Raw genomic sequence first — 12,657 nt, forward strand, 5'->3', positions numbered from 1 at the left:
TGGCAGATCACTGTTGACAAAACCCAGGAGACATGGCACAGCGCAAGTCTCCAGGCACTGCCCTGATTCCAAAGATACAGACAGCCTCATCTGAATCCCAATGACCTTCTCACCAAACTAACTAGTAATTTCTCTACAGTGGCAGGAAATGATATCTGGGGTGTGAACAATGCACCAGTGCAAGTACAAGTCGTATTCCTGAGCAGTATAAGGTATCAAACGATGGTGAAGGTGGGCTGCTGCGCACACACAGGCCTTCGCTGCTCTTCGTTCTTCAAAGGCATGGCAGATATCAGGGTAAAGAAACGAAATACTCAGAAAAAGCTTTTAAATCCAAGTTAAATCCCATCAATGATAGCTTTAAAAGATCAGTTCCTTATATCTATAAAAGCACGTTGACGGGATTATGTGCAATCTGGCTGCTAACATTTGCAGTGTCACAGAACGCTGTACAGGCGACTTGAGTGCTCACCTCCTCTCTGAAAAGACCTTGCTGCGAGGCATTTTGATGAGGAAAATCTTTCACTGGTGACTTTTGGTTTGAACTGCGGTACGCTCCGCTGTGCGTAGAGCCAGCCAAGGACCTCGCGCCAGGCGCAGTGGCTCTGCTCATCAGCGAGACGCATTCCGAGAGACCCGCCGTGGGCAGGTGGGTGCTCTTCACGGAGTTCATTTTTGTGCCCTATCGTTCTACATATTTATAACATCCTGTTACATTATTAATAGTGATTAAATGTTTAGGTATTTCAGATCAATAAAGACTCTGTTTACATATTTACTTTATTAAAAATTAATCTTACAAAGAGAAAGTGCACTGAATTTGTGCGCAGCTATGGAATGAAGTCGAGGTTGTAACCTAAGTAAGTGCTATGTACTGCACTGTGAAAATAAAAAAATTCTTATGCCCTTATTATTGGAACATGGTTTATCTAATGCATAGGCCTAGTTGGCAGGGTAATAGTTAGGTGATGTGGATGATTTGTGGATCTCTTTGTCAGCATGTAAGTTATAGCTTCCCAGGTGAACTACAGCATAAAAACTTATGTGCCCCTGTATTTCAAATGTTCATGAAAATATGTGTTACCAGGTTTTCTGAGCAAGTAAGTGCCCCTTTCCTATTGCACAGCCTTTTCCCGTTAAAGGGCAAGTCAATCTCACAAACACTCAAAGATCACTCTACTGTTTGCGTGACAGCTTGAGAATAACCCGCAGCATGAAATGGTAAACTCCACACTGGTCTATCAACACATAGTAAAACCAAAGAAGTTGGTTAATTGGGTAGCTGGATTATATGTGAGTGACACATGTAAATTTATTACACTGTAAATACAAATCAAATTCTACTGGGCAGAAAGGTGACTGAATACAACGCATATGAATCCAACTCATCCTTCTGCTTCCTGCCATTATGTGTATCTACAGCATAAAGGGCTGAGCTTTCCCCCACTTATTTTACAAGTACGAGATAGCTTACCTTCCACAACAGTCAAAGTCTTGTTAATAAGGTTAGTAGAGTTTCTTGCTGTGACGCTTTTATGAACTGGATAGGTACTAATGAGAATCTGATAAACAAGATCCTCAGCTGTTGGGACTTAAACTTTTGCTATCCTTTTAAGTACTTTTTGATCACCAGTGAAGAATTCTCAGCTATGCAGCTGTCAGTGGCTTTTCCTGGTTAAATAGTTTCATTGCAGTTTTCAATATTCAGAAAAGTCTTTCATCTAAAAGAAAACTCACCTGCTCTCAAATAAGACATCTCCTGGGATTACATGAGTGCTTTCCTTCCCGATAAGGAATCTGATTCGATCATAAAAGAGCCTCGGAGGATGCTGAGAGAAAGGCGGTTGGCTGTGCTGAATAAGGTCAAGGGGATCAGGCGAACCCTGGCAGAGAGGACTTGCGTAACAATTGCTTTGCTGACAACAGTCAGGGTCTACACAGTCTGTCAAGCCATCTAAAACAGAGAGAATGGAAAGTTCAGGAAATTGAGTGATTCTGAGAATAAAGCACCGAGTTGGCTACTGGGGAGAAGAGGAGGTATTTAATCAATTGGAAGGCATGCCGATTATGACGCATTCAAATGCAATAAAGCATTAACGTACACGCTTAGCCCAGGAGGGGTATTTCTCTCTAGTCATTAACACTGTACCACCTCATAAAATCCCCACACGACAATGAGAAAACAGAACCTACAAACTAAGTGAACAGGGAAGAGTGGGACTGTCCTCACTGCAGAACAGGCAGAAGAAAATCACTACACAATACTCGTTAGACCAATGCGTGCAGGATCCACACTGTGCAGCTGATCTCTCTAAGAGTCCTTTATTGTCACTACTGCCTGTTCACACCTGTGAGGAATATACACTTGTTAACAAGTCTGCAATAATGAAGTCGGAAATGTTATCTAACTCGCATAAGCATCCTCACTAGAGTAGTAAAAAGAGGTATTTGTTACAGTTGTCTGATTTCTACTTTATGGCCTACAATAGTTTTACTAGTGCTTTAGGATGTTTAATTTTCATTTATTGGTTGCAATACTAGAGTGATCCAAAAAGGGAAGAATCATGACTATGCTCCTTTCATAGTTGGTGATATACAAATATACACCTTGATGCAGGCTCTATCCCAGTGACCTGACAGATACAATCTTCTTCATGGATGTTTGTAACAGGAAAGCAAATTTGGAAAGTGAAAATAAACTTATTCCTCCTCCCTCCAGTTTCAAGTATGAAAAAGAGGAGAAACAATGGATTTTTTTTTTTTTCAAAAATCTACATTTCTTCATGGAAAAACTTGTGACAACATTTGTAGGGGAGATTCATTTCCTTAAGTGTCTAAAGCTTATGATGAAAAGTGAAGCACTGAAGTGCATCCAAATGAAGCACCTAAATAAAACTCAAAATTGGGCTATGGGCATTTAATTGCTTTTATCAGCAGCGTAGATGTCCAAATCACCTAAATTACATACTCAACCAGAAACAGATTTAATAAGGTACGGTAAAATGTCCAACGCTCCTCTTAAACGTCCATTTTATGACTTCGCAGTTGCTAACTTGCTTGGATTGACAAGCACACTAATGCATATAAAGCAAGATTAAAGCATTGTATCCTTCAACAAAGACATCTCTTTGTATTTTTAACAAGGTCGGTCTCAATAACTGTGGAGTCATCATATTACTGTATGAATTTCCCTTGTGTTAAAATCGGAAAGCTATAGGATTAACATACTGTCACATATTTCCACTTCATGCTTTGACTTTTTATGCTCTGTTCGTACCAACACTTTGGTGCCTATAAAACCGTACCTCCTCAGGGCAAACTGCGTTATCAGGGAAGCTGCTGTAGTTTTGTCATTGACTTTAATGGGTGCAAGACCAACACTCAGCCAACTCTGCTCTTTTCTCAATAGAGCACACTGCACTGTGTGAATGCTCAGTAAATAACAGCATAAAATATTCACTTTGAAAAGAAAGCAAAAGCCCTTCTACAGAACAAACAAGTATAATGACATGGGCTTTCCTGGAATCTGAAAATCCTTGCCTGACCTTGAGCAAGGCAATTGCTTGGCTAAGCAAAAAATATTAACAAATCTATCCTACTGCAGCTGGGAAATCAGATGGAGCAGGCTAGTTTTTGTGATAATGAGCCAAGGGCAACTGTAGATAGCTAGCAACAATAATCTAAGACCCTCGGATCCAACAAAGCTGGCATAGCTACAGGTCAGTGCATGCTTTAAGTTCTTTCCACGTTCTCCCAGTTGTGGAGACAACAGGCATTTGCCAGAAGTGGGAGAAGAACTTCACAGGGCAACACTGAGTTTATTGACTTTGAGCGTAGCAGTCACTTTATATTCAGGAGAACCTAGTAAGCTATCAAAATCCACTAGGAAATCAGTAAGCTGAAACAATAAGGGGCCTCCAGTCTAAACAAAACCACATGGGAAGTGGACGGAGGAGTTCACAGTATGAACCAGAGGGGTTTTCATCGTGTTCTAATGAAAAAGAAACGATCTTTTTGGGTTGAAACCTGAAGAGCAGGCTTGGAACTGCAAGGAAAAAACACCTCCTCTTATTGCTTCCTCTTTTTTGTCCAAGGAATGAAACTCTCTATAATTTTAAAAAGTGAACTGAAAAGCATCAAATTACTATTAGATTCTCCAAGACTGCAAATGTTAAAGAATTCTACTAGAGTTAAAAAGGTGATAAAGAAATTGAAATCTCTTGCTTTCGCTTTATACTGGTGAAGATCCCTGCAGAGGGCTCCGATGTGGTTAGGTACAGCCGTTCAGGGCTGGGCCGGTCTCTGCCAGTGGAACGGTTATGGCAGTGACAAGTCTTGTTCAAGGAGTCAAGGTACTTTCTGCAAGGTGCTAATCTCTACAAGCTGACTGCTCTCTACCTGGGAAGCTTGACAAACATTGGTCTGGCAGAATAAGTACTAATCAGAAAAAAGGCACACTTATTTCAGAATAACGGTATCCATGGGGAAGCTATTTTGGAGTAATTTATTCCACAGTAGCTATTCTGATTAATTTTTTCCTTGTCAACAAGCCATTAGATGTGGGAACTGAGCTGACCCGATTCTCTCATTTATGTAAGAAATAAAAGGGAAAAGTCACAGAAATATTAGAATATGAAGATTTGCTTAGAAAAGAAATAGATATAAGAATAACAATTAAATACTTCGCTTTCTCTAATAGAGTCCTCATTCTCCTCTGCTCTGGTCAATAGCTTACATGCCTGGCAACAAACAGTGTGCATTCATGCTGTACACGAAAAGAAACCAAATGAAGGGAAAGCAGTTTTCCATCTTCCAGTCAGGCTCAATTTTCATCTTTTGTTTGCAGTTTACTTGTCAGCAAAGTGACTATCTTATAAACTCTTCCAGGTTCTGCTAATGGAGTTATTTTTGTTTGAATTACTTGCACCTGGTTTCATTTGCCTCTCCAGGCTCTCAGGGCTACAAAAGGGTGGGTTTCCCATTAGTAGGGGTGTGAAGTCCCAGAAGCATATCTGAATAACCTGTGGTGAGAATGGTATCTGTCCTAACACCACCAGGAACGTACAAAGCGCTGGATACACCAGGAACAGCTTACAGCCTTGGGAGTAAAGGCTACAAAATCATCAGAGGAAGAAATTGCTAACCAAAATATAAATGTTAATCCCAAGTAGGAGTCTTCTAGGTTACAGATTATCATTTATGGCTTCTCTCTCTCTCACGCTGTATTTATTTTTTTTGCATTTTTAAAAATCTTTTCATTGATTAGGTGACAATTTATTTCAATCTCCCCTCTCAGCCGTGCAGAATGAAACAGAAGACAGATGCTAAGCTCAGAGAAGACGCACCATGGGCAGTGAGGCAGGAGGTGCAGCAGCACCAGCTCCTCTACAGACTCTTAACAGGTTTGGCTCAGGCCACCGGGTGTATGTAGTTAAGAATTATTAGCTAGAATTGTCTGAATAATGTAACTTCTAGCTTTTTTTCCAAGCAGTTGAACAAAATTTAGAAAAGAAATCAACTTGGATAAAACTGAAAAATACTTTTTGCACTTTGTGCTGAAGTAAAAGAATAAAACACCTATTTCGGGGCAGATAGGGAACGCTTAAGCCAACGTAAAATCTTTGTTCCACTTTAGGCTCACTTCAGATTTTGGTTTTAACTTAGACCATTTAAAAGAAAAAAGAAAAAACCCCAAACCTAAACCCCCCAAAGAAACTACTGTAATTCAGCATGATACCCATTAAAATGAACCAGGTAGAACAAACTGGTACAGAATCACAAGTTACATACGGAGGCAGTTTATGACAATGCAAATCATATTAGTAAGTGCATGTGAGGATAACATTTTCAACAAGCCAATCCCATCTGAAATGAGATTTTTAATCCAGGAGAATAACCCAGAAAAAACCAAATAAATCTTGTTTATAAAGTATAACATCAAACTCATTCATTACAATGCTACAAATACATTAGTCAATTCTCAACCAATGGTCACATTTTTTAGTTAAGGTTTCATATCAGGAAGTGACTATTAAAAAACTCATCGTGTTAAGAAAACAGGGGAGTTTCTTTTAAATCTCAGGAGACAACAGTCAGGAGTATCAACAAACTACTACAAACAGCAAAAACTGTAATTCATACAGCAGGGGTGCCTGTATACTGAAGTTTTTACTGTCAATTACCACAAAGTGCATCACAGCATAGGTGCAGACTAAAATGTATTACAGAGGTGTAAATGATTCTGGTTTGCTATTAGCATTTTTTAATTTATTTTATATAAAAGGCAGTCAGGCACCTTCACGGTGCACTACAGATTATGTAATAAAGTGATTCACATTTTGAGGAGTCTGAGATTACGGTTTCACGCTTTCCAGGTACCTTGTTTTGTATGCAAGGGATAACTAGCATTTTTGGTTTTGTAAGTAAATTAGACAATGAAAATATTTTTCATATTACTGCTAAAATAGAATTCACAAAGATCAACTTGAGGATAAAAAGCACTTCATAGCACTCTTAAATAATTTAAACAACCTCAAAGAAAAGGCAGAGCATGCCAAAACAAGTTGCTCTCTTTTCAGTCACACCAGTCCTCTCTGCATTGCCGTAGGTCACAGAGTTAGGACAAGGTTTTCCCATTTCCTTGCTGGGGAAGGGATCCTTTCAGGAAGCTTTCTATAAGGAATGATGTTAATATTTATTGTGTCAGGAGTTTGTGTCAATGGAATCACACAATGTTTTCCATCAAACAAAATATATTTTATTGCTTATACATTTTTTTATATATATATATTTATAGATAAATATATATATGTTTTTCTTATTTAATATGATGGAAAGAATGCCAGAAGTGTGATGAAATTACCTCCTCATCTATGTTTCTACTGCAGCCATGGAAGGCTCAGTTTGTGCCAGGTACAGCGCATTCTCTAAGGTACACATTATGCAGCAATCTCTCTTCTACATGGGTGATCACCTTCAGCAGCCAGACAAACTGGCGATGGAGCTATGGACCCACCTCTCCATTGGTTACTTTCCAGCAATATACCTCTTAAATTACCACGTTCGGGCAAGTACTGTACAGTGATAGTATTTCATGTTTTGTATTTGAGCTTTCCATACGCTGCGTAATATCTATATTAAATCCTCAATAAAATAATAACATTTGGAAAAGAAAAAGCCATTTTGTCAGCTATAAGCTCATAGCAAGAACATGGAACAAGTCACATATTTCAGGCCTGATAGGAACAGCTCTATGCCATCTACTTTTCAAATCCTGGCTTTTCTAGCCTTCTCATCTACCCTCGAATTACCTGCAATTCATGACTGCAATACGGGAATATCACAATAACTCATGTTGCTGAAAATGGATTCGTGTTCACAATTAGTACAAATTGTCTAGGTAGGGGAACACCCGAGGACATTAAAGAGGCGCTGGGTGGGCTCATGGGTAAGGGAAGCGAAGACCAAAGCGGTTCTAATTTCGGCAGTGGTGGCTTTCCCAGCTCACCAGTGCAGCGTGCAATAACTTTCACAGTGGCTTCTTTTCCATTAAAACATTGAGATGCTTTATTAACTGGCTATGAAAATGACAAATTCAATCAGACTCTACCTCCCATGTTACTGGGTTAGTTGTTTTAATAAGCCATCCACCATCATTAGGTTCTGGCAAGCAAAATGTAAATAGTTAGCAATAATACTTAAAATTGCTATTCTTCTGCTTTAAAGTTCATTAAAAGAGCAGAGTTCTCATGCCTTCAAGCTTTTGTCACACATGGAGGAGACACCGCTAATGTTAACTGCAATAGGTTTGAAGTTTTATGGTTAACTCCAAGCCCAGAATACTACAAGAAGTGGTGTATGTACTTACATGGTGCATGCATATACATGTATGCAGGCATACTCACAAACACACATAATAATAAATATACCTGCTCAGCCATATGAAAATCAAGCCCACCTTGAAGCAATATACTGAGTATAAGTAATACCAATGACCTTCATTTCCACTGCTGCAGAGCAACCCAGAAGCGTAAGTGCTCTCCTGCTCCCTCTGTGCTGATCCCAAGTGACTGTACTGATCACAAGCCAGCGTTGGAGCTGTGAGAACTATGTCCAGAACATTTTCACAGAAAGTAAAAAATGGGCTTTAAGGTTCTCCTTGCAGTAAGCAGATTTTGTTCTCTGAACTCCCTATGCAGGACAACCTAAAAAACTCAACACCATGACTCTCAACACTTGAAGGATTTGAGCTTTTGCTCAATACTATCATTTGTGGGGGAAAAAAAAAAAAAAATCCGCAGGAGTCTTCATCTTACATTTGCTTGCTTTCTTTTACAGATTTCAAATAAGTATTAAAAAATGCCTGTGCCGACTTGTTTCACCACAGGCTCAGTTAAGTCCAATTAGGGTTGCCAGGAATCTAAGCAAAGGGAATCAAAGAGTAACTTCAGAAGAGACTAAGCAGCAGTAACTGTCATGAGTCTCTAATGCTTATTCGTCTGCACTAATCCAAACGGCTTCTCAAATTTTAGCTGGAATACAGAGCATGCAGCAGACAGTGAGGCTGTTCACTGGGAACACTGGCATTTGTTTAAGGACATTGGAAACCCACCAGTGTGCCTGTGGAAAGGCTGCAGAGTGTTTTATCCAGTGAGGACCAGTGGTGTTTGGCCTTCCACACGCAGGAGAACGCAAATATATCAGGATACGATTTTCAGAAACTCTAAGTATCCCTGGGGAGCCCTCGCTGCTCAGCAACAATGAAAACCATTCCCATCAGTATTATTTATATTGTGTAATAATAGCATATTACTTATATATGGACTCAATATTTCTGTGATGGATAGGTTATTAAAATGCCAATGGATGGGTCAGAAATACATCAATATTTTAGCAGCACTGGTTATCAGCCCAAGGCTATGCTGAGTCATATATTTTCTTGTGCTTGGAAAAGCTTGGAGAAAGCTACAATAACTGTCTGAAGTGACTGAAGGGATGTTTGGAAGAGAATGCAAAGCTTGTAGTAAATAGTATTTTCCTTAAAAACAAACAGTCAAGATTGATTCACGAAAGAAAAAGAAAACGACGAAATGAGATCCAGGCAAATTTAAAAGAGTGATCCGTATCAAAGAAATTAATGGGACCGATGTGGGAGCTGCAACTTTCAGCTTAAGACAAAGACCTGCCTGTGCAGCAGCAATGTGAATATATGTCAGAATAGCAGGTAAATTGTGGCTTGGCAGGGCAGGGGGGTGACCGGTGAGCTGGTGCTGAGCGTCCTTGCGCGTCCCAGCCCCGCGGCAGTGTGCTCTGCCTCCTCGCGCCCGGGACACCGGCGCTCGCCTGCGCGGAACTCTGCAAAGCTTTCAGGCGATCTTCCTGGAGCTATTGAAGGTTCCAAATGAGTCTAAAGTAATGGCAGGGTGAGAGAAAATGACCTGCTCAGATGAGCTGAATGGTCATCTTATAAACTGAAATCTTGTCAGTCATGACAATGAAAGAAGGAAAATAAGAATAATGGGGAAAAATGGAGAATAATGGGGAATAATGGGATGCTGAGGGAAGGCACGGCAAGGGAAAGGCCCCACCGCAAAGGACATCTGCTTGACTTCTTGGCATTATTTAATGGACATCACACTGCTAACAGACCGCAGATGCGCTCCACAAGAGCAAGTGCAAACCATGCCGTCGCGCATCTGTTATAATGCTAAGACCTTTTCAATGATATTTGTAGTGATATTTGAACAGGTAAACATGCCCTTAAGTCTGCAAGTAGGAAAAAGCTAACAGAGACTTATGAGATGGAGAGGGAAAGGCAGTTATAACACAGTCAGGGCACAAGTACAGCGTATACTAATGGGGCTCTACTAAAGAAATAGTACTCTCCCCGCTCAGGAAAATATTTCCGCATGTGTTTAACCTTACCACCACTGGTAACTGGGCAACTCGGTGCTTCAGTGTCTGCAGAACCAGGACGCCTGTGAATATGCTTGTGGCTTACCTTTATACCAATATATCAGTCCCTAAAAAATGAAGTCAACACTTCCTCCCTCCCAAAATTTTTGTGTTGTTACTACAGGTGAAACAATAACGCTAACGCTTCCTTGTGCCAAATAGATGACATTATTCAATCCCTACAGTTGGAACTAATAAAATGCTTCATTTTCTAACACATTTTTTCTACCCCATATTTTTGTATAGTAAAAAATCTCAGTTTTTTCAGTCTCTGAAAGTACCAAATAATAAATCAGCTGGAAACTACACAACATTATCACTCTGCCTAACTCCTGAAATTAGAATTTGTTTGAAATAATAATCGTTCAACTTTACTACAGCTTTGTTCTTTGATTGGGACTTCCTCCTAACAAACTTGAAGCACAAAACACCTCCTAAGGACTGAGATATGTATGTTTGATTTAAACACAACTGGAATGAATAAGACTTTTGCTAGGTAAGAATACCATGACTTGGAATACAGGACGGCACTAAATTAGGTCTAGAGCATGTTCTCTTGGGCAATGTGTCACTAACTGAATGGGATCACATCCTAACAGCTTAGGAAGTTCCTACCTGCCAGCTGAGCTGCAGAAACTCAGCTGAGTGCGTGCTCTTAACTCACCACAACTGCGCGTTAATGGCGTCCATCTTCATGAACCTAATTGTTATGTAGTTTGATGAATGGTAACTCATTATGCCACCGTAATATTCTCATAGCCTAAGGCACAACCTCCCAGCAAACAAGACTTAACAGGTAATGTCATGTCTCCTTCGTGATTTCTGTTTTTACTGTTGTGTGTGTATGCAAACCCTGAAACCCTTGGAATCAACTTCTGATTTTGTATTAATGTCGCACTGGTGTAACTCCAAAGACTTTATGGGAATTTTTCTAATTTATTCTTATGCCAAATCAGGCCCTATGAACTTCATATATAAAGAGAAGTGGTTTTAATATGTAGATATAATTTTCTTTTCTTATATAAAATTGATTGTGAAGGAAACTTAATTACATTTAGCCCATCTGTAGTAGTCAGATTAATTAAATATTTCTCTCTGCACTTATCTCTAATTGTAATGTCAACAGAGCTGTCCTAGTCCATGTTATGTTGCCATTAAAAAGGAAAAAGAAAATTACTTTTAAAACCTGCAGTGAAATGATGTTAAGTGTCTCCCTTAAACTGACAAATTCAAGGAGATTTAGAGTTAAAACTGCCAACTCTTTCAATAACTCACCGTTATTGCAGAATATAAAGCACCCAAAATCACAATACAGGGCAGCTTATACAGAGCCAATTCATAGAGTGGATCAGAAAATGCTTTACACACATTACAGGCTAAACAGGGTTTTTGTGGACAGATTTAAGAGTGCAGGCGAGTGAGTCAGTGGCTCGGACAGCAGGGGAGAGCACCGGACAGATGGGAGAGCACGCGGGGGGCAGCGATGCCAGCTGTGGGACCTTGTGTGAGAGGGATACGCACCAGCGTAGAAGAGCAGAGAGAGTGGGCAGAGAGATGGTCATTAGATGTCTTGGAAATAAGGTGGAAAAGGAAGGATAAGAGAGGAGTAAGGCAATTTTGAATGGGGTTCAGAAATGAGGAGGCCTTTGCCAAAGGACAGCATGGTCTTAGAGCCCACAGGATACAAAATCAGAAGGTCTCAAAATATATCTGTAAATGAGGAATCATCACTGAGTCAGAATGTTTCTATTGAGGTCCCACAGTGACCTCAGTTCTTGGCCCTAAATCAAGCTTAATTTATCAATGACCTAGAAGAAAACAGACAATCATTATACCAAGGTTTGACACTACAGTGGGGTATGACATGTCACCCAAGACACTGAGGTGGTCTGTAAGTGTGACACAATAAGATAATATATATTTCATTACATCTCAGTGTACAATCTAAGAAAAAAAATGTAACCGTGCTTGGGGCAGATGTATTCACAGTCCGAATGAGGAAGCTGCACAGCTCCGAGTACGGGGGCAAGCACACTGTAAAGGATGGCACTAAGTAAAGGAGAGGAAAGCAATAGTCCTTCTTGACTGTCTAGTAAATGAGTATTCCTAAAATAGATAGGAAAAATAATTAACTCTGAGAACAATCAGTGAGGAATGTTGTAGCTTTTCTCCCACTGGTAAGTTTGAAATAGAATCTAGATGTTTTTCCTGAAAAAAAAGCACTAGCTCGTGTATTAGAATGAACTACTGGAAAGGAGGCAGAGACTAACTTAAGAAAGAACTATGTTTTTCCCAGCACACCTAAAACTTCTGCAGCCTTAGAATGAATCAGGACTACAGAGGTCTGAGGTAGGGAGCACCCAGTGCTTCAACTGGTAGAAAAGAGCAAACGATTATTTTAGTACAGGGCTCTGTTTATTGTACTTTCAAAAATTACTTCTGCATACTTTCTACACTAGCCTACTCAACATTCGTTCAAATGTAGGTCCAGATAATTGCAAGAACTGTGCTGTGTCTCAGTGGAAACATTAAGAAAGAGATTAACGTTAAAAAAGCATCTCTAAATGTACACGTTATGCTTGCAAATGTATTCATTTAATATTAACATAAAACTAAACCCTGGATGCATTTTGACAGGCACAGAGGTTTTTTCATTTGGGTATCCATTGGCTGTCTTTTCTGAAATAGATGACAGAGTTATGA

At 39.8% G+C, this 12,657-nt stretch overlaps 1 protein-coding gene across 1 annotated transcript in view; it reads right to left on the reverse strand.

The window, feature by feature from the left end:
• TENM1 (teneurin transmembrane protein 1) overlaps positions 1-12,657 on the reverse strand; it is a 251,593-nt gene that overhangs the window by 82,506 nt on the left and 156,430 nt on the right. Inside the window, exon 14 of the mRNA XM_010569145.1 lies at positions 1,738-1,954. Within this exon, the coding sequence (XP_010567447.1) occupies positions 1,738-1,954 (217 nt within the window). The remainder of the gene's footprint in view (positions 1-1,737; positions 1,955-12,657) is intronic.

This window comes from Haliaeetus leucocephalus, unplaced genomic scaffold (genome assembly GCF_000737465.1).
Source record: "Haliaeetus leucocephalus isolate CR32 unplaced genomic scaffold, Haliaeetus_leucocephalus-4.0 Scaffold262, whole genome shotgun sequence".
NCBI lineage: Eukaryota > Metazoa > Chordata > Aves > Accipitriformes > Accipitridae > Haliaeetus > Haliaeetus leucocephalus.